Here is a 22,867-nt window from a genome sequence, read left to right as displayed (position 1 = left end):
CCGAAGGGCATCCAATGACATGTATGCATCATGGCTTTCTTCTCTGGTGTGAATCGCTCTGGGTCGAAATGCTCCGGATTTTCGAAAATATCAGGGTCCATTTGTATTGCTTGAATGGGTATAAACAGTAATGTACCCTTTTCTATAACAAAGTCACTGTCAGGTACTGAAATCTTTATTACATCTCCGGAACAGAGCGCGCATTGGTGGATATTTTCTCATCGTTTCTAAAAATGTATTGTAATCTGAGCAACGATTTTAAGAACTTAAAAGTAATATAAATTAAACTGAACGAATACACACATGTACACATAGTATTTGTGTGAGTAATAGTTAAGCAAATAGAGTAAAACGCTTTGTCAATTCCAAAAACTTGTAACTTGATACGCACGTAAAGAATTTATTACAAAACAATCATTAAATTCCAATTACACATAATAATATATATAATGAGTAATCGCAATTACACATAATAATGCAGTTTTGCATTTTTAATATAAAGTATATTTACCTTCGAGAACCATGGTTATGTACGTCATGTCATTCTGCGCTTCATACGTCCATTCGTTATTATGTTTTGCCAGGACGCTCATTACCTCCTCTCTAGCTTTGTTCTGAACGGCTGGGTTTTTTGCCAATTCGTATGCTGCAAACATGCCCGTTGTAGCAGATGTCTCGTAGCCAGCGAACATATAAAGCAATGTATTCGCTATGATGTCATTGAACGTAAATCTATATTCTTCCGTTCCTGAAATGAGGATAAGTTGCTGTCACAAGATATATGTCGTGCGAGACTCGGAAATGTTTCTGCGTTAGTCATTGATAATTGTTTCACCATAGATCTATTTCAGTTTTTTTTATTAAAAGGTACATACATAGTAGCCTATAGCTTCGTTCATGCCATCAGCAGGTCTGTGGCCAAAAACCTAGGCAGTAGGGGAGTGTCAAATCCCTTTCCTAAAAAGGGACTTTTTTTAGCTTAAAAGGCTTGGCGTCTCCCACCGGGTCCGGGCGACAACTAGTCCAGAAAAAACCTCATGATAGACCATCCCTGGATACCGTCATGCCAGTCTCGAGTACCAGAAAGCACAACAACTCTTTGACTATGAATTTAAATTTGTACGGTTTATTACGGTAAATGTATTAAGTAATAATAAAAATAACTTAAGTACCTCCCTATATGTTCATAAAAGATACAATTAAATTGATTTCATAAATAAGGGGAATAATACTTATGTATGTTATATTTTATGTATGATAATACACGAAACAGTATGAACATATATAAAACTTGAGAGGTGTCAAGGGAATATGATGGATGAAGGACTGAACGAAGTTCCTTGCAATTAATTAGTGAAGGAATTGTAATTAAATTTTACTTGCTTTCTATGAGAGAGAGAGTCAGATAGAGAAACACGCGCACACCGCACGGCTTACAACTATAGAAAAAATTGTCGTTACAATTTTTGGTCTTAATTTTTTCTGTCTAGCCCCCTTTCGTAACGCACGATAAGGAACTTCGTTCCAATAAATTTTAAATGTATCCTACCTGACAGGGAAGGCAGCGTCTCCCTGTCTTTTATATCAATCAGAGTCTGAAGAAAATCATTACGGCGATAACCGTTTTTCTTGCGATAGTCCACAGTGTCCTTCACCAGATTATAAAAGAAATTATTTATGCCAGGATTGATTCGGTTTATTCTTAATGCTTTGAAAGCCTCCGGCGCGAAGAATGCAATTGCTCGCATTACTGTCCTGTAATTATTTTGAATTAAAATCGCTTGAAGATAATATTAATGGCAAGTATATACATTTATTTGCATAGAATTACAGCTTTTATTATTATCGTTCGACCTTTTTAGATACCCAAAGTTATACAGAGCTATCTTCAAAATTATATAGCCTTATTATTTATTCAATAATTATATTTCTTGTTTTGTTATAATTTAATTATGTTTGCCTGTTAATATATAATATATTTTGAATATTTTTTTTATTTAATGAATACATTATTTAATAATTAATTGTTATAAAGTATTTACAATTTTGACCTACATAGTAATAAAATGAATAATTTAAAGTATAAATGAAGAAAAAAATGGTCTCTGTGGCATTGCATGTCAATAATTTATTTAAAAATAAATTTAATTTTCAACATTTGCCACACTTGGTTTCATCTAATAAACAAATTATAAACTATAAAATTACACAAACAATAATATTTGTTTTAATCTAGAAATCACGGACCAGAACGGAAATCCCTAACAATAATATTATTATATTCAAAGAATCATTATAATATATAATAACTATATAATGAACTAACTTTCGTAACTCGTATTATTTAAAATAAAAACATTTCACTTACCAATAAAAAGAAGTATATTCAAAGAACTGTTGACCACGTCTATGAAATTCCGTGTTCGATTTAAAACCGTTGTTATGAACGCCAAAACCAATACTGCTAATATTTTCCATCGCATATGTTGAGTAGAAATCAGAAAAGTTGATTAAGTCCCCTTTCTCATACATCATATCGGCATACTGTAATCCTTCATTAGATATCGTATCAACAAGCGGGAAAAACGACTTCAGTTTTCCCAATGTGAAAGCTGGTGATAGTTTTGTTCGAATGGCTTTCCACTTGTCGCCGTGTATATTAAAAATATGGCCTCCGAATGGATCTCCAACTGAGCTGGTAAATATTCCATGAGATTGAAAATATTCGAAATCCTTAATTAGAATATTTTTTGCTAAATTAGGATCATTGATGCACAACACTGGTATGCTAAAAGAGTATAGTCCAACGTAAGGTAGGTGTTTGTATGTGTTGTAGCTATCACAGTAGGGTTGAAACAATTGCTTCCTTCGTAAAATAACATCGCGCATATTTCCGAATGGAAAAGTAGGCTTTGGTCCTTTTACGCCTCTCCTTGTCCAATAAGAAAATTTATGCAGAAACCATGCGTAAAACCCGAAGAAAATTGTAAACGCTATTAATAATATGTTAAGCATCGTAGCTGTTTGCTGTTTGTCTGTGAGAATAACTAGACCATAGCAGCAAACCAATGTTATATATAGTTTCCATTATGAACAGATTGTGTAGCATTCTTCAACAAAAAGTATTCATCTTTCATTTGACGTTGGACAAGTTTATTGCTTCCTGTATCCAATTTTATTAGTATGTTGAAATGATTTAGTAAATAAAATTAATAGAAAGAGCTTAAAAACAAAATAAATTTTCTGTGACTTTTTGTAACGTTTACGTTGGTTATTCATTTATTTATGATACAGCAATTAAGATTGTGGCAAAATGGCCTTAATGATTGGAGAATTTTCACGCGGTATTGTGATGCCTATTACCTGAGAGAGAAATGCTTCGGGGTCCCTCACGTCTTAAAAGTTTTCATTGATTTTTAAGCAAAATGAGCATATAATTTCTCAGATAAATAAGTGCTCTTTGAAAATAGAATACATAACACTTTAATTTAGTTTTAAAAGGCCGGCAATGCACTCGCGAGCCCTCTAGCATTGAGAGTCTCCATGGGTTGTTAAGGTAATACAAATTAGGAAATAAAATTTAATGGTGTACTGAATTTTTTTTCTGTAGACTATTATTATGTTATTAGTCTAGTGGCTAAGTGTACGACTTCCATCCCTGAGGGCATAGGTTCAATCCTGGGCCCGTGCACGATTTTCGTGACGAATCCGGCATTAGACCTAAACAATTGTCAACGTGTCAGGTACAAAAGGCTGAGCGTACTTGCCTGTTAGAAAAGAAAATCACGAAACAGACAGGCAGAGGCCAACAGCAAGGGTGGTAGGGCCATTGTTTTCTATTAATTTAGTATTTTCTATTAATGATTTCTATGCTGAAATTATTACAATTTTGTAAGGCGTAAACATTTGGTGGCGGTAAATTAAAAATGACCAATAATACATAAATATATTTTATTTATTTATCTTAAAGCTAGTTGTATAAAAATTCTTGCTTTTTTTACTGAAAAAATCTTATACTATTTCATATAGTTATTGAATCCAAAAGACAATTTTCAAATGTACAAATTACTATAACAATATATTTCATATCCTTAAAAGTTTATAAATGCGTAAATGTGACATTGTTTGACGAATTAAGGCTTTCATCCGTCAGTGTGGCGTGTTCCACTTGGTCATCCTGAAACCTTGGTCGACGTTCTCCCTGAAATAAAATACTTGGTTTTATTATAATATTAGAAACGTATAGTGTCTAAATAAATTAAGACAATTATGGGTTCTCAAGATCCCTCTAATTCTAAGGAAAGTCAATGTGGAGATACGGAAGCAGCAAGTCGACGTATCAGTTAGGGCTTTTAAACAGAGATACAACGTTTTTGATGAAGCCTACGTAAATGAAGAAGAAACCTACAAAATAATTGTACTGAAATTTGAGAATCAGGCTGGGTTGTTTTTTTGGCGAATAACAAAAGGGCTGGCTTTAAGGCGGCTCTGGACATCATCTATGTCGCAGCCAACTAGCTTAATTAGCCATTCAATCAACAGCCTAGTCTTTTAACTAAAAGGCGCAGTTTAACTAGCGGCCTGAAATATATTAATTAACACCCATTGGCTTAAGATAACAATAGTTTTTCAGATTTATAGGCATGTAATCTTAATAACTTCGTGCATAAAATCATTAAAGCTGCCGTTAGATCAGGCAGGCAACATTTTATAATATGACAAAGTATTTAGAGATTATACATATACATAACAGAGGATTTCAATGTATATATATATATGTCAGGCCATGTTTTTTTTCAAATTAGGAATATGAATGCAATTTTTGCTTTAATCACTATTTAAAGAACGTTTAAGGTACTAAGGTTATCGAACTTTTTATATTGGACAGCAAAGACAGGCACTTAAACATAGCATTGTGTAAGATTTGGATACCCTTTTAAGTAAAGCCAGCTCTTCCATAACAAAGTTAATATTTTCTTAACAAACAATTTTGTTTCTTTTAAAACTGTTTACTACAAATTCTCCAAATATTTTTTTACACTTTTTGTAAAAAAATATTACGCGGCGTGTAGTACTAGTGAGTGTTATGTATATGAATGTGTAGCATATTAGGTATTGGTATCATCCCAAGTCTGCGTAAGGTGTGTTCAGAAGCCAGTTCCTTTAAAAAAAACGTTTTTTGAAAAAAACTTATACATAAAAACTAAGTGATTGGTATGGTAATTTCATGTTAACGACTAAAACTCACGCTGAACGTGTGGTTGTACTTACAATTAGCACATAAAAGTATATATTACAAATATGTTGTTATTATATAACTGTATTTCATATAGTCCTCTGAATGCTGCGTGGTATTCGATATATCCTCAGAATTCTTTGGTAAAACATACGCCAGGGTGGTATGTGTCAATAGGAGTAGACAAAACATCCACATTGCCTGAAAAACAAAGATAGATACATATAGATATCTGGGGTAGCAGACCTTTCATTAAACAACCCAATATAGTTGGCCATAGAATCATGTACTCGCTATATATCGTACGTAGAACATCTTTAATTATTTCGTTTTGGGCAATGAAAAAATCTCCAATTGAATATTACGTCATTATGACGCATATACCATAAATATTACTGACAAAAATTGTAATGGTAAGAATAAACAAAACATTACATACAAAAACATTTAATATGTGAAGGAATAAAGTTATAACGGATTTATTTAGAAATATTTTAATGTGTAATATACAACAAAACTAGATAAATGAACGAATAAGTATCGCAATACAGCGAGGGAATGCTGTCAGCGTTTAAGGTATATTATCACAGGGAACAAACTTTTCAAATTTGTTTTCATTTCATATTGATCAAGTTTTAATAATAAATATGGGTATAATTAGGTTTAGTTTATTGTAAATACTACTATATTGATATAATAATTGATAGTTATGTTCTTTTGCTACCTTTTGACGCCTATTTTTTTTAATTTTAATCTGATATCATAGATATATATTTAAAGTTAATAAATAAATAATCTGATTACTTTTTAGAATATCTTTTATATTGTTAATGTAAGTGCATGTGGACGTGAGTGATCAAAAAGTTTCTACTCATGGAGAAAGTGTAATTTGTTGAATGAGATGAATTTATAATTACTTTCTTCAAATATCTTATATTTACTTGAATAATGAAGTAAAATATTCATATTAAATCCCTGTTTTATAGTAACGAATAATTTCATATTATTTTTTTACTTAGCCTTTTTACTAGCTTTATCAAATGGAACATTATGCTACCCCATAGAGACTTCGCAAAAAAACTAAATGTTTCATTTCTTTAATTTATCTTTTTCTCTCAAAAAACCTTCCACAGAGTTCCAGGATAAAATAAATAAATCAGTGGCGCAAAAACCTTTTTAGGTCCGGGCCTCAAATTTCTGTATCTGTTTCATGATCAGGCAAGTGGGTGAACAGCCTCCTGTACCTGACACACGCCATCGACTTTTTGGTTTAAGACAAGCCAGTGAGGAACACTTATATTATTATTGAAGTCAATTTAACAATTCATATTTAAATTTTCGCGACCTTTCAGCACTAGTACATTATTATATATTTAAAAAAAAAAAATTCATTGAAAAGGGGGGCGAACTCTACGGCACGCCCAAAAAGGGCAGTCATCATAGCCCATGGACAACCATTTAAATAGGTGCTTGGCCGACCTTTGAAATATCGTCGCAGTTCGCAAAAGAAAGTGTCTTGTGAGGCGACCCGCGACTCTATGCTTCAGATATATATTTCCTTAATCATTGTCTTAATATAATAATAATCCTTGTGTACCTTACACGCGCCATTGATATTTAGTTCATAAGACCCAGTTATCGTACCTAATGTTCACCGTATGAGCAAGCATAAAGCATTAATTGACCTCGCTTATCGTAAAGTGTTGATATGCTGTCTATGCCCCAGAATAGGAATTTCTTGTTTGGTTTACTAACATACCAACGAACTAAATAAACAAGTTATTAGTTATTATTATTATACATTGATGGTTACATTGGTGCAAAGAAGGGGTAGAAACCAACAACTTCAAGACTAATATTTGTGCTGATTTTTAGGGCTGCATAGATTGGCGAAAGTAAAGTACTACAGGAATTTTATCGCTTACATACGATTGAGACTTTTGCATAATCTCTGACTAAATAAACATGCTATTTTTAAATGACACCAATTACACATCCCTTTTAGATAAACGTTCAAATTCCTCAATACTCATTAGTAAAATAACATTGATAGTATCTCTGGTCGTGCGTTCTAACCTCGACATCAAATGGGAATTATTTGTCGCAATTATTTGTGGAGTGTTGGAATACGAAGCGATTAAACTGGCAAAAAAAAGTAAAATATAAAACAGCTTAGATTATTCATAGCCTAAGGTTCTAAGCATAGAAAATGTGTTAAAAATAGGATTATTTTGATTCTTTTAACGATTTTAAAAACATTCAAACTATACTTTGTAAATAGAATACCCATAAACATGACATGAAGACTACTGAATTATTATTTTTCCGAGAAAATGTATATGTATTCTGTACGTTAATAAATTATATGTAACATTTTACTTTTTGTAACACAGACGTCAGAATTACGTATAACTATATTTTAAATCATAAATTATGTGTACATGAAAAGTAGAGAATCATAAATTGTGTACACGAAAAAGATTAATTAAATTTAATCTAAATTAAGATTTCAAGCATAAATAGTCAAATTAATTTGCCAAAACTATGCCTTGGTGGTTTTCGTATAATTTCATATTATCAAAGTTTAAAAAAATCATAATTTTAATATTTAATTTAAAAAATAATTATCTTCCATAGAAAACACTACTCACTATTATCAAATGCATGGTGGCCACAAGTCACATCACTCAACTGCCGTCTCACACGTCTTTATTCGAACTGACTTAAAAAAGATTCATCTCGTGTATTTTAAAATCCGTAAATAGGATTTCGTTTAGAGTATGTATATGATTTCTCACGGCGAGTTCGGGCTTAAACTAAATTATTACGTAAACAATTCCTAGGATTCATTTAAAATCGTAACAAAAGTGCAGCCACACACAGGTTTTATTTAGCCCTTGCAATTAAGGTTTTTATATATAAAACAAGGGATGACGATAAGTGAAGACCCAAAAGTTAAATATAGTTGTACTGTAACTAAAGTACTCTTTCAAAGACGTTTATTTATTTATATATTGTATAAATATTCTTAAATAGAAAGGAAGTTGGTGTGTTGGAAACACAAACTGTGTCCAGCATACATATACAAATATAGTTAATATGCTGCAATTAAATATAAAAAATGTTTGTGTGGGTTAAAGAGGGTTTATATAATTATAATAATTGTATATATTATCAATGAGACACAAAATAACTATTTAATTTAAAAAAATACTTAAAAGGTCAGGTTATGTAAACGTAATAAATACGCATATCCGTTAAAGATTATTTAAACAACACTTAAATATTATTTTGGGAACAAGAAATTAGTCTTTAATCCGTTTGGCTAATGTATATAACAACAACTGTGTGTTGTGGAACTTTGTACTAAAAAGTTATTCCTGTAGCGATTGTTTTTCTGTTAATCCCGTACTTACATTTTCATCACATTTTCTTCATATCTTAGATTGTCTTAAAACCTAAACAAAACAATCAAATATACAATATTTACAATTTTCCTAACCTACATAGTAATAATAATAAAAATTAATAAAATTATAATTAACACAATTTCAAAAAGGTCCTTTAACGCTGGCAGCATTGCCTCGCTGTATTGCGATACTTATTCGTTGAGCGAGGAAAGCACTAAATCTTGGGGTCACTGGTACTATCTACCAGGCGCCAACTTAAATCTGTAACTAGCGCCTTTGCACTTATTCATAATTTTTCTCGTCCTAAATCCTAAACCTCGCTCTCATACTGTTGTAAACCTTATAGCTGCGATGTATAAAGTCGTTTGTCACAGTTCCACATATAATAATACCATTATTAAATATGTATGATAATACAGAGGTCACCGACAGTTCATGGAACAATTGAACAAACGGTAATTATTTTAGTAACGTCCTTTATTTCCGTGATCATTGCTTTAATTAATACTGATTAGTAACTATTTGTTTTGACATTGAAATATCTACTATCTGATGAACGATGTATATTTTACGGTATTTATAATGCATGACTGAAAATTCGAATAAACATAATTTTTGTATTTTTTTGACATGGAAAGTGAGTTCGTTATTATGATTTATTTTAAAAAGTATCTACACAAAGACATCATTCACAGATACCGGCAAACTTCTTGAGCAATAAACAACGGCACACAAACGTCAACAAATCAAGCGATCGACACGTCACTCTCCCGCCGCCGCGCACCACCGGCCCAGTGTGTTAAAAATCGCTTCTGCGCAGGCAAAGACATTTGTCCAAAATATTTGCCGGTACCTGTACCATAATAAGTAATTTACGTCTAACTTAATTTAACAAAGAGGATTTAAAGTCTCTATAGTCTTTATTGACTTGTTCTTGTGTATTTATAAAACAGATTTATTTATATTAGTTCAAATGTGTCTCATTCCCGAAGAGGACTTAAATAAAGCCTAAAAATTCTTATTTTAAACTTATTAAAAAGTGTGTACGTACGCTATTACATAAGTTAGACAGCTTAAAAATAATAATTGGAAGTCTATATTTCTGGAGAAGATGGATACAGCGGCATTATATTTATTAATTGAGGCTACTCCAACCTAAAATTCTCTATTATTATGATTATCTATCTAAAACGTTTTATCTAAAAAAAAGCAAAAATGAGGTCATCAATTATCAGTTTTGATTTTATGATAAGAGATTAAATAGATATAAATAATAATAAGATTATTTGCTTCTTCACTATATTGCATTGTACGAGTTTACATGATGTATTAACCATAAATATCGTAGATCATAAAGATGAGAGCTGGTGCCTATAAAAGAAATAGTAGTCCTGTGGTAACGTTCACCATCCTCTATAATAAAGTATGTATAAAGGGGTTTAATTTTATATTGCCTTTTAAGTTATGAATGATTAGAACTATGTTATTGCAGATGAGGGTGAGGCATAATTCGGTGATTATGCAGGTATTAAAAAAAATACAAGGGGTTACCCTTGATCCTGGACTTAGATTTCTATATATGTTTCGTGATCATTTTCTTTTTCTTAATAGGCAAGAAGATGGTAAGCCAATTTTTGCGTCTAGCAAGGCTTTTCATCGTGCTAGTGTTAAATGAGTTAAACGCCGGGGCTCGACCTTACAACCTCAGGGATGAGACTCGCACGATCAAGTCAAATCTGCTCACATCTTTTCTCAAATAATATATATTAGCGTAAATTTTTGATTAACCCTCTGAACCACTTTTAAACACCTCACACATCGTACTCGCTATTTGCATAGGTTGCTCATTATTATGCATTTTGATCCCAATCCTATGGTATATATTTTCACGCCAACGACGTCCAGTCGTAAGCTATATATCTATTACATATTTTTGAAATGTATTTAAATTGATATTATCTTAGCCACTATTTGGTTTGCACCAACGTTAATGTATTTATTTCATGAAACCGAATCCCCTAAGGTTAGGTTATCTCAGAGCAAAAATCCTATCGACAAATACAACATCACGACATAGTATATGTGCAATAATTACAATGAATATTGTACTTATCAGGTACTTAATAAAATAAATATTAGATTGACGGTTATCGATAAAATTATCAGTACAAGATAAAGATTTCTCAATAGTAAAATGTCACGTCTCAGTTTTAGAATGTTTATATACTTTCAAATCAAACATTATTTTTGCCTTAACCACTGCAACTGGTAATCGTTTGTTCATTCAGTACTGCAATCTTTGTTTCATGTTTAAAGTACATAAATAATTCACGATGACTTTACATGACTGTCTATGAAAAGTAAAAATCTATTTTTGTTTAGTTTTTGTAATTTTAATTGTTTTGTTTAATATTTGTATTAACTCTTGAAGTATGTCATGTTTGCCTATAACTGTTTGTCACATTAAACATTGTATATTGTGGTTATTTTTTACAAATGTATCCTTGTGCCGAGCGTTGGCAAGCTTTTATCAATAAAAATAAATATGTACTATACACACGGAATCACAGTCAATCAAATTAATTGAAGATTTGACATTTATACCAACACGTTGCTGTCATAACAAAATACATCAAATATGTTAAAATTTTTCAAGTATAATGTTTAAAAATATAAAATATGTTTCATAAATTCTACATGTTAATTTTATGTGCACTTAATATACAACATGGCCAACGATGTGTGTTAAATACAAGAATACATTTTGGTGAACCTCTCCCAGTTATTTTACGCAACAACCAAATTTTGGAACCAGACGATAATGACGGTAACATAGTATTAAACGCTGGAGACGTCCTCATACTTAGCTGTCAAGGAGCTGGTTTTATCAACCATCCAGATATTAAAGATCGCCGTGAAGTAGCAACTATATCGTGTGAAGGCGGTGATAACTTCAGAAACGATGATTGGTTGACTTCCCTTGCTAGATTTACGTTTTTTAGATGTTCCTTTTCCCCAATCCATCATAGTAGGCCCACGAATAGAACATGCTACGAAGGATACCCCTTAATAGACGTTGGGTACACGATTGGAGACCAATTCTATCCTGTCTACGAATCGTGTTTTGATGATGTGCATTTTAATCCCATTTATTCAAAATATACACAAAAACCCTATAATGCTTTCTATCAAACAAGAGTTGAACGTCCATTCTTCTTGGATAATCATAATTATGAAAATATTCCCGTTGAAAGGCTATTTTCCCCACCAGGTCAAAAAGCGGCCGTAGCCCAGCGAGTAGGTCCTTTAGTAGAGTCGTATGTAACCAAAAGCCAACTTCTATCGAGGGGACATTTGGCAGCAAAAACAGATTTTGTCTTTGCTTTTACTGAACGAGCAACTTTTCACTATGTTAATTGTGCACCACAATGGACAGGTTTTAATGGTGGAAATTGGAATACATTAGAAGTTGATTTAAGGAATCACATTCATGCTGCTGGCTATGAGACAATTATCTACACGGGTACATTTGGAATAACTCAGTTAAGCGATAATTTTGGAAGACGAGTCGATCTGCATTTATACACGGATCAAAATAACAATCCTGTTATTCCGATACCGCAGTATTTTTATAAAGTTGTATATGAACCGAGATCGAAGAGAGGCATCGCTTATGTGGGTATCAATAACCCATATTATACTTTTGCTGAAGCCCAGGAGTTATTCTTTTGTTCGGATATTTGTAGAAATACCAGCGGATTTGGTTGGTTATCGTGGCATCCCGATAATCCTGCTGAAGGCTATACGTTTTGCTGTTCTATTCCGGATTTTAAGGATACCGTGCATCATTTGCCATATTTCGAAGTTGGAGGCCTACTAATATAATTTTTATCATAACAAGTTTATTGTCCCCTTACGTTATCAGAGGAGCGGCTCGGTTGACCTTTGATATAACTAATTGAGTGCATACAGTCATCTTTATAAACTTTTTATTTTTTGTACAAATAAGAAACAAAATATTATTTAATAATGTATTTTTATAATCACTTCCTATCTTACTAAATTATTACATTTACAAATGATGCAATTTACGGTTAAATTATAAAATTATTTATAATTAGGAATTTATGATCCTAATTATCATTACGAAAGGATCTGTCGCTAGAAATCATTAAGGTTTTAGATATGCGACTAAAGACATTAATTAAGTTACTATATAAAAGTATTCCTTTTTAATTTTTATTCATTCAATATTTGATCAGCTTACCGTTGAGTTATTTAAAGAAGGACTAAAAGTCAAGTAAGTGAGATAAAATAGTGACTTTTAAATGCAAGAAGTTAATTTACAACAATGAAACCAAAAACGGTAAGTTGAAGATTATAAATACTACTATAGATAAAAATATATATTAACGAATTCTTTATAATTTACTGACTGTTATTTATATTTTCAGATTGCCTTCGCATTTTTGTTAGCGATTACAATTTCTTTAGTAGAAGGACTTCCCAGGACTCACAGATTTAAGCCTGTTGTAAATCTTAATCCAGAAAAGGTGACTACAACACAGAAGCCTATTGAAGTACGAAAAAGCACACTTTTCCCCAAGAACAACAAAAAGTATGTGATAACCGATAAACCACTTCTTCGAATGACTGCTCCATCTTCGTATAAATATTTACTCGCAAAAAGGCCTCTAATGCTTAAATTCGAGCCGTCATCATCGCTTTTGAAAAACGGGCACGCCGTACCCCACCAATCTCTGATGAAAAAAGTAAAATTTGTGGTATCTACTCCTTCTCCATACGAAAGAAATTCCAAGAAATCCTATTGGGACAATCAACGTCCTATTCACATCAGAAACAACAAAACTACCGAAGATAATGTTATCAACAATACGATGCCAATAAAACCTAACGAAAATAAGGATGAAATTACTACTCAACCACAACTAAATAATATGACGACAACCAAGAGTTCCAGGGCGCCTAAAAATGAAACAAGGGAAATAATTTTGCTTCCCATTAATGAAGAAGAGTTAAAAACAAATCCGAACGCAATTGCCGATGAAGTAAGTGATATTATTTCATTCGTAAACAAACTGCATGAAACGAAGGAAAATATTTCAGAAATTGGGTCTACACAACAACCAATTGACAAGAGAACGTTAATACATCCTACGTTGCTGCCGTCAACTAAAGCAACAGAGAGTTCTTCAGTTTATCCTACCCATGATCATACAACAATAAAAAACCAAGATAATAGTCGCAAGCCAACACCCAATGAAGACGTAATACCAATTATTATATACACTACAGAAAAAGTTGCAACAACTTTATCACCAGTACAGAAAGATACAATAACTAAAAGTTATTCCTTAAAAGGTAATAACGATGATACAAATGAAACCAGACCAGAAATTGTGTTCATACCAGTAAATATAAGTGAACTTAAATCACACCCAGATTTAATAGCAGAAGAGGTTAAAAATGTCGTCAAAGATATTTCTGAACATGACTCACAAGTGACTGAAAGTACTACGGTTGCCAGTATCAGTAGCTCTACTATTACTTCTACGGTAAAAAATACTGCTGCAGAAAAAGCCACGCCTTTAACAATGCGATTAGATGAACCGGACATCATAATTATAGATAAAGGTGAACGTTTTCCTTCAAGTGATAGCAGCAGTGAAGACCGCCAAAATCCTACTGACGATGTCGGTAACGTGATTTACATTCTTCCAAACAATAATTTAAATGAATCAAGCAATAGTTTAACTAGCAAACAGACTTCGTATCCTGCTGTGGACGCAAAGGACGTTCAACCAAAAAACTCATTTATTACCAAGGACCAGACGACTACACCTTTAAGACCGATGCAGAAAGAAACAATAACTGAAAGTTATTCCCTACCAGGTAACAAAGATGAATCTTCAGCTCCGGAAATCGTTTTTATACCGGTGGATTTAAGTGATCTGAAATCACATCCTGATTTAATAGCAGATGAAGTTATAAATACCGTCAACGAAATTAAAAAACATACTTCACCAGTGTCTGAAAGTAGTACAAGTACTACAGTTGCTATTGCCAGCACTTCTACTAATGATTCAATTTCTTCTACTATTTCTTCGGTAACCACTACAGCTTCTATAAATACTACGCCAATACTGATGGAACCAGAAATAAAAATTACTGCTAAAGGTGAGCATTCTCCTTCAAGTAAAAACAGCAGTAAATCCAGCCAAAATTCAGATGATGATGTTGAAAACGTAATTTACCACACGTCTAACTATGTTTTAAATAATTCTAATAACAATTTAACAACTGAAACATCTACAAATATTGCTATTAGTTCCGATAATAACTCTTCATCAGAAATATTGTTTATACCGGTCAATCTAGAGGAGCTGAAATCACATCCAAACTTGATAGCAAATGAGGTGAAGAATATTATCGATAACATTAATAGGCATACGTCAAAAATGGATATGACTACTACAACTACAGCTACTGTTTTAACTACTATTACCCCGGCTACTACTAGTACAACGACCACAACTACTACTCCGGTGATCAAAGCCAGCGTAAATAATCAAAACCCAAAGACTGACGAAACTACTGAACAATCAGAAGCAACTCTCAAAGTCCATGATATGATATTTTTACCAGTTAATTTAGCTGATTTAAAGTCACACCCTAACGCTATAGAAGATGAAATCAAGGATGTCGTAAATCTAATTAATAATAACGCAAATAATAAGACGAAAAATGAAACAACGGTAAACCCTTCGCCAAAGCTTAAAAAAGTCGTTCCAAATACAACGCCTCGAGAATATAACACAATTACGAGCACTTCAGAACCCTTAAGTAAACATAAGTCAAATCCTGAGACGATAGTTCCCGTTGGAAGTTCTGAAAAACAAATATCACCGGAAATTATTTTTATACCAGTGAATTTGAAAGACTTTGAATCACATCCTAATGATATAAATGGTGAAATTCATGATATAGTGAATAATATGAATGAATCTAAGTCAAGCGATGAGACAAACCTAACAGATAAAAGCCTGACAACAATGAATAAAGATTACACAACAGAAAGTCCAAAAAACCTACTTCCGATACAACAAGATGATAAACCAATGAAAATCGGTTCCAAGAATGTCATGGCAAATGAAAACTCGTTACCTGAAAGTGATATGGTTACGGAAAGGTTTTCAACTCCAGCCGATTTACAGTCATCGGCAATTTCTTTAGATGACCTAACAACTGAAAATTCTCATAGTAAACAAAATGTTACAGTCGAAAAATCCCCCGAAGTTGTCTTCATTCCTATAAATTTGAATGATCTTGAATCAAATCCTGCAATTGCAGATGAAGTACGAGATATTGTTGATTTTATGAATAAGCTACACCCACACGATAACAAGGTTACATCATCACCAAATCCTCAAAAAAATACACCACAAGAAAGTGTTTCAACAAAATCTACAGATAAAGTAACTGATACTACTTCAGCCATGCCAACATCGAAAATTTTGTCAACTACTTCTACAACTGAAAATTCTGTTACAAAATATTCGCAAAACTTAGAAACAGACCTAACAACCGAATCTCCCGTAAAATCTACAAGTGATGCCAGTCTTACAACGAGCAAGGAAGATCACATAACTACAGAGAGCTTACAGCGAGAAATTGTCTTCATACCTATTAAACTCGAAGAACTTAAATCAAATCCTGATTTAGTAGCGGATGAAGTAAAAGGTATCGTTAATTATATGAATGAAAAAGACAAAACTAACAACAATACGACTGAACAATATACCACCGAGAAGGAAATTGTAACAATCAAAACTACATCGGAGTCACCCGCTTATACAACAACATTAAAAACTTCTGCAATTACCGAAACTACTGAGAATATCGTGACACCAAAATATATAATTATCGAACCAATAGAAGTAACTGCTCTGAAAGATGAAGATGAAAATGACATATATGTGGGAAATATTTTAAGTAGACGAAATGTTACCAACAAGCAAAACGACAGTGAAAAAAATAAAGGTGCGAATAAAAGCGGAAAATCAAATTCAATAACCGATGACATTTCGGATGTTATTTATGTTATTAAGAAAAACAAGAATAACACGTAAAGGATTAAGATATAGCATACGTAAATTATTAAAATGTAAATATGTATTCTAAGAGGTGTATGAGTAGTATCCACGTGATAATGTATTTTAATTAATTAAGGAAATAAAAACTCACACAAATAAATTGTATTTTTATTCATTTTTACATAGTGCATTTCTTTTTTTTTCTTATTTCTCATGCCCCGAAAGATACCGGCAGTTATCCACGGCTTTAATACCAGATGTTTTTTTAGATACACTAGTGATTATTGTATTTCCTTCTAAGGATTTTTTAATCTTATTTATTAATTTATCAACGACTACATTTGAATCCTCTCAAAGTAAGAGATTATTCATAATGTTAATTTCGCTTTATCAAAATGTCTATAGGTTTTTAGTTTTTTTGCCTCTACTGCGCTATGCATTTTTACTTTCTGTAAACTTAAAAATACCATGAGATGATCTGAAATTGATGTATTCAATACTGTACTGTACTTTTGACTGAAATTCACGTCACATTTTTCGGTTACACGTCCCATTTTTCGGTTACACGTCCCATTTCTGATACTAATAATTTTATTACAATTCATGAATCTGTAATAATCTTAATAAGTAATAAGTTAAATGAAATAATTATATTATTTGTATTCATGTCTATGATGATTTTTAGTTAAACTATATCTTATTTAACCAATTTCTGTAAAGTTGCATATAGTAGATAATTTTTCGAAAAATAAGGTCATAAAGAAGTTTCACTTCTTACGTCTGTACACTAGTACACACACATTTTATCATAACATGCTCAAGACAGTTAATATTTCTAGTTCGGAAGAGATGTTCCGGTACTAAGCCATATATTTATAGTTTAGTCTGTTATTTTTGGTAACTGTTGATGACATTGTAAATTAGATTAAGGTATATTTATATATTTTTCTTGTTTTTTAAATTATCCAATTGTAGACAAAGTGGATCAAGAAATGTGTCTGAGTTCGGAACAGGAGAACGATAAATTCCTAAGATTAAATGATTAATTACCTCGATTTGTATACAAGATGCATTTTCTAAGATTATTTCACGTAATTTGGGTTTAAGATTATTCCTGATATAAGCTACTACGCCATCATTCTGATTAAACTGATTCGTAGTATAATATAAAGAATATTTGCTTAGTTGAGAAATAAGCTTTGCTTTCAATCTGCTCAGTTTCAGTTAATATAATAACATCTACCTCAATTTCCAAACTGCTCAGGGTTACTTGTACATTGTCGAAGTTCCTATAAATGCTTCTTATATTTTGGGTTATAATAGTTAAAACACTTTTTTAGGGTTTATAATTTGTTTTTATTTTTTACTTCACGCGTAAGTGGATATAGCCATTTCAGTTTCATCTAAATCATGAATTGTTGTGAGTGTATTATATAAATAAATATGATAATAAATTTTGGAAAAAGGAATGTTTTCTTTTCTTTGACCACAATCAATGTAAATCGAATAATTGGTAGGTATTGGTAATTCAGTATTTGAGGGTAGTAACGAGTACTTTTGCATTTTTCATGAGACGTGTAAAAGAAAGATAACAGAAATGTATCCTTTTCTTGGACATAATCAATGTAGATCGAATAATTGGAAGTTATTTCAGTAATAAATGTTACGACATGCAGTATTTGAGGGTAGTATTGAGTATTATTGTATTTTGCGTGATACGCGTAAGAGAGAGAGAATATAAATTACGGTTGCAGTGATAATTTTTTCTCGAGCAAAAGAGAAAGGCAATACAAGAGGTGAATTTTTATGATGAGTATAAAGGGGAGTATACAATGGTGTATAATGTTTTAGTGTTCTGATAAAAATAATCTTTTATTTATATTTTTTACAATGAGATCTTAATGTGTTAAATGCTCAATTACTGATCCCTTTTAACGGCTATGAAGAAGATTTTCATGAAGGTATTACCGACTATATAGTCGGTAGATAGATATCCAGAAGAGAAATTAAATAACATATATTTGTTGTTAATAAGATAACTAAAAATTATGTAAAAAATATGATTAATTGGTAACAGGAAATTTGTATGATAAAATTAATAATAATTATGTATGTACTGTTCATTTGAATATTGACCAACTGCGGACATGGCTCACGTGGCTATTCGAAGTATTAGCGATAAGCGACCGAAAGCTCATAAAAGTCATATTATGTATGCGTGAATAGTATTTAAGATGTTGTTTTATTATAATAAATCCGATTTGAATATTGCCATGTCTTATTCATTTTTCGCTTTGTATAAATCTTCTTTACTTAGACTTGAATCTCTGATCTTACTCGTCGAGCTCCTCCTCTTGGTGCAGACACCTCGTACTTATATATATATACACCTGTAGGGCTTAGGGGTCCGAAGTCTGTTAGGTTTATAGGTCTCACCCTCTCGAATATTTAGTTAGCTAGTGCAGCTTCCTAATATATACACCTCATATATCACTTTATACAGACATTTATTACATATAAATGACCATCTCGCCTTACTGAGCACACCAAACTTCTTAAAGGCAAATTTAGCCTTACCTTCCAAATGACCGTCAAACTGAATGTCATTCAATATGTCTACTTGTGGAATATTATGTGGAAGCAGATTTTTGAAGTGAGACTTCTTTAAGCATATAAGGGTAATTTTTCTACGGATAAAACGTCACGAATATGCCCAGCGTTTTTGTCGAAGAAAAGGAAGAGAGCCATTGAAATCGATTGAATCGATCGAATCAAAGACCAAACGATGACTTATGACGCATATCCTCAGAAAAACTTATGTATTTTGTTCCTTTCCCGATCTACGACGCGCACCAACATTACCTAGCTGAACACAATACGATGATCCTGCAAATTTTCGATGGTTTGTAATAACTGTATTTACCTGTTAATGTTGTGTACGTATATATGACACAGAGGTGGAGGTGAGGAGCGAAGAAGGAGAGTAGTACAATTTGACTTTGATGTAATGAAAATGGCAGTTGATACCAGCGCCATTGCTCCAACATATGTATTGATTATGACTCAATTAGCTCTTCAATTACCTTTTACATAGTTAAAGGTGTTATTTACATATTATTATTATTTTACACATTTGTACATGTTATTTTGAGGTTTCTGTTATTTTTTTTGCACTCCTTGTACTTTACCCTCTATAGGTGTTTCTTTTTTTATTGGTCCATACTAGGGTTGCCTGGAAGAAAGCGCTTGATAGCGATTAGGCCGTCCGTTCCCTAATAACTTATGTAACCTGCTTTTTTATATGTATGTTTTTGTATAAGGTAACGAAGTGTGAATAAATAAATAAAATATTGCTACTTTAGTACAAGTAACATAGGTGACATTCCATTTAATATGGGAAGACTTTAGATGCTAGTAACAAAGATTGAAAATATTAAAAAGTAACAATATATTCTAGAAACCATAGAATTACTTAAACCTAATCCCTGAGCATACAAAATGCTTATACTTTCATCTGACATCAGTCATACTAATAGACTAAAAGACATCCCATTAGACTATTTAATATTATGTTTATTTGATTTATTTTTATCTTAATTATTAACCCGGAGGTCCTTAGGTAAAGGTACAACCATTTTTTGGCTTGGGAAGCATAGCATATGTTACTGTATTATTGAGAAAGAGTTTTATGTTAATTGTTGATTATTTTTGTATTCAAATAATAAATTATTTGATTATTTTTGTTAAATTTCAGTTTATTAGCTTATAAATATTGCCACCTTTACTTATTCGGGCAAAATAATATTTTTGTATTTTGCACAAGTTTGCGTCCATGTTGATGCTGTTGTCTCTTATTATTTTAAATTAATATATAGCCCTAATAGAATATATATAGTTATAAATACATAATATATATAGGTACGATTTGTGTTTTGTGTCTATATAACGAATAAACTTGAAAACTAATGCACCAGATAGCTTGTATAGAAAAAATACAGTACAGACTTCTATTATTTTTCTTAAATATACCTAAGATATAGGAAAACCTTCCTTTTAGCCAGATTTTTTTACATTTGATAATAATCAGTAATTATGCACTGCAACTCAATCAAGAACTATGCATTGCGCATGTTGCGTAATTCATACTTACATTTACCATTAGCAAAACTTTGCTAATGTTCGTATAAACATTAAAAAGCCATTAAATTGCTTTCCCTGTAATTGTTATCACTTAAGAAACATATTTAAACATCGGTTTTAACAAAATATTCACTTGTCGATTGAAAATCCCAAAAACAACTCGCCACTGCAATCATGAAGATCTATAAAGTGAGTATGGAAGGGTTCTTTATTTAAAGACTTTAAGTTTTAACTTTACCTTGAAAATATAATAAATTTAAATTTAAGTTTAATGTTAACTAAAATTTTAAGTAACACATTTTTATGTTTTCAGGTTATTTTTGTTATAGTAATGACCATATGTGTCGTTAACGGCCTGCCAGTACAAGACAAAAATGTACCTGAAAAGCCTTCTGAGCCCTCCCAAGATCAAACGAAATCGCCCGTAAATAGCACAGATGAAGTTATTCTTATACCAATCAATCTTCAAGAACTCAAAACAGATCCTGATGCAATAGTCAAGGAAGTGAAGGATATTTTAAGTTTTATGAAGAGTAAGAAGGACAATACGAACAACTCTAATTCTTCCACAACTGAGGCATCTTCTAAACCTAGTGATGCCGCAATTGATAAGTCTTCTGAAAAATCATCGAATGATACCACAACCACTGCTAAGCCATCGGACAAATCGTCAAGTGATGCAACCACCGCTGCCAAGTCGGATAAGTCAGCTAGTGATGCCACTTCCACTTCAAAACCATCAGACAAACCATCGAATGATGCAACCACTGGTAAACCTTCAGATAAACCATCAGATGATGCCACAACAACCTCCAACCCATCTGACAAACCTTTGGATAAATCATCAAACAATGCCACCGCTACTACTAATCCATCAGAGAAGCCATCAAGTGACTCTACCACATCCGCTGCACCGTCGGATAAAGCAAAAAGCGATGCCAGTTCAACTGCTAATCCGTCAGATAAATCAGCTAACGATAATACTACAACTGCCAAGCCTTCAGAAAAATCTTTAAATGATGCTACAACACCGGCCTCGGATAAGCCATCAAGTGACACAACAACGACACCTAAGTCTTCAGATAAACCTTCGAATGATAGTACTTCAACTGTTCAGCCAGCTGATAAATCTTCAAGTGATGCCAAAACTACTACTAAGTCTTCAGAAAAAGCTACAAGCGATGCCACTACAACTAAAGACACTAATACTACTGCTAAGTCATCAGACAAGAAAGTAGAGGATTCTACCACGAAAGGTCCAAATAAAGATATAGATGTATTAGAAAAAGAAAAAGATGTCGCACCCGATAGTGCGGCGACACAAAGTACAGAAAACGACTCTAAAACTTCCACAACGAAGGCACCTCAAAATATCATTAACGAAAATTGTTATTACTGTATAAACGAATATTTCTTTGATAAACCAATGCCTAAGCACTAACAAAAATGTATCTGATACTATTGTCATGTGCCCAGGTGCTTAGTTAGCCAATTATTCTTAGTTTACTATGTAATAAACTTAATAGGAAAAAAATTTAAACATTTATTTTATTTAAAGTAAAAATTCACAATGTTGCAGAAAATATGACTACATTTGCCAATATTTAGCTTGCAAACACTCTTAGAACATCTCTAAATATCAACGATAATTATGTAAGAATATTCTTATGTTAGAATAGGTACTACTTAACAGCATCAGTTTAAGATGCTAGATCGTTTGAAACACCAATATATATTTTCTCACATTATTATTCTCTCCCAAGAACTCTAAATTATCGTTAAAATAATACACGATTATAATCTCACTTTTAAATATTAATATAATTTATTGATATTTTATATTGGCTTATATTGTGTAGAGTATCAATGAATTAGGTACAATATAGTAAGTACTGTATGTAATCCATTAGATATTTATAATCTTATTTTTCCAAATAAGAATTTTTAGTTAGAAATGAAAAGCAAAT

The 22,867-nt window shown here is 32.1% G+C and overlaps 4 protein-coding genes and 1 long non-coding RNA gene across 5 annotated transcripts; 3 read left to right on the top strand and 2 right to left on the bottom strand.

Moving 5' to 3' along the window:
• Positions 1–36: 36 nt before the first annotated feature.
• On the bottom strand, positions 37–2,610 carry LOC123713641 (probable cytochrome P450 6a17). The gene is made up of 4 exons (XM_045667403.1): positions 2,369–2,610; positions 1,550–1,755; positions 512–748; positions 37–227 (listed from the first exon to the last, which is right to left on the bottom strand). Exons 1-4 carry the CDS (start codon positions 2,533–2,535, stop codon positions 160–162), a joined length of 678 nt encoding a protein of 225 aa, XP_045523359.1. The 5' UTR covers positions 2,536–2,610; the 3' UTR covers positions 37–159.
• A 1,324-nt stretch (positions 2,611–3,934) lies between these two features.
• On the bottom strand, positions 3,935–7,999 carry LOC123713644. The gene is made up of 3 exons (XR_006754224.1): positions 7,888–7,999; positions 5,272–5,437; positions 3,935–4,201 (listed from the first exon to the last, which is right to left on the bottom strand). It is a non-coding gene; the product is annotated as an uncharacterized LOC123713644 (long non-coding RNA).
• A 3,248-nt stretch (positions 8,000–11,247) lies between these two features.
• Positions 11,248–12,638, top strand: LOC123709871. The gene has a single exon (XM_045661465.1). It carries the CDS (start codon positions 11,326–11,328, stop codon positions 12,529–12,531), a length of 1,206 nt encoding a protein of 401 aa, XP_045517421.1. The 5' UTR covers positions 11,248–11,325; the 3' UTR covers positions 12,532–12,638.
• Positions 12,639–14,519: 1,881 nt separating this feature from the next.
• LOC123720777 (uncharacterized threonine-rich GPI-anchored glycoprotein PJ4664.02-like) lies at positions 14,520–16,796 on the top strand. The gene has a single exon (XM_045677542.1). It carries the CDS (start codon positions 14,520–14,522, stop codon positions 16,794–16,796), a length of 2,277 nt encoding a protein of 758 aa, XP_045533498.1.
• Positions 16,797–21,231: 4,435 nt separating this feature from the next.
• LOC123720769 (putative protein TPRXL) lies at positions 21,232–22,341 on the top strand. The gene has a single exon (XM_045677531.1). It carries the CDS (start codon positions 21,232–21,234, stop codon positions 22,339–22,341), a length of 1,110 nt encoding a protein of 369 aa, XP_045533487.1.
• Positions 22,342–22,867: the final 526 nt, after the last annotated feature.

Source organism: Pieris brassicae, chromosome 1, assembly GCF_905147105.1.
Source record: "Pieris brassicae chromosome 1, ilPieBrab1.1, whole genome shotgun sequence".
Classification (NCBI taxonomy): Eukaryota; Metazoa; Arthropoda; class Insecta; order Lepidoptera; family Pieridae; genus Pieris; species Pieris brassicae.
The sequence above is the reverse complement of the archived record's forward strand: the minus strand, read 5'-3'. Positions and strand labels throughout refer to the sequence as shown.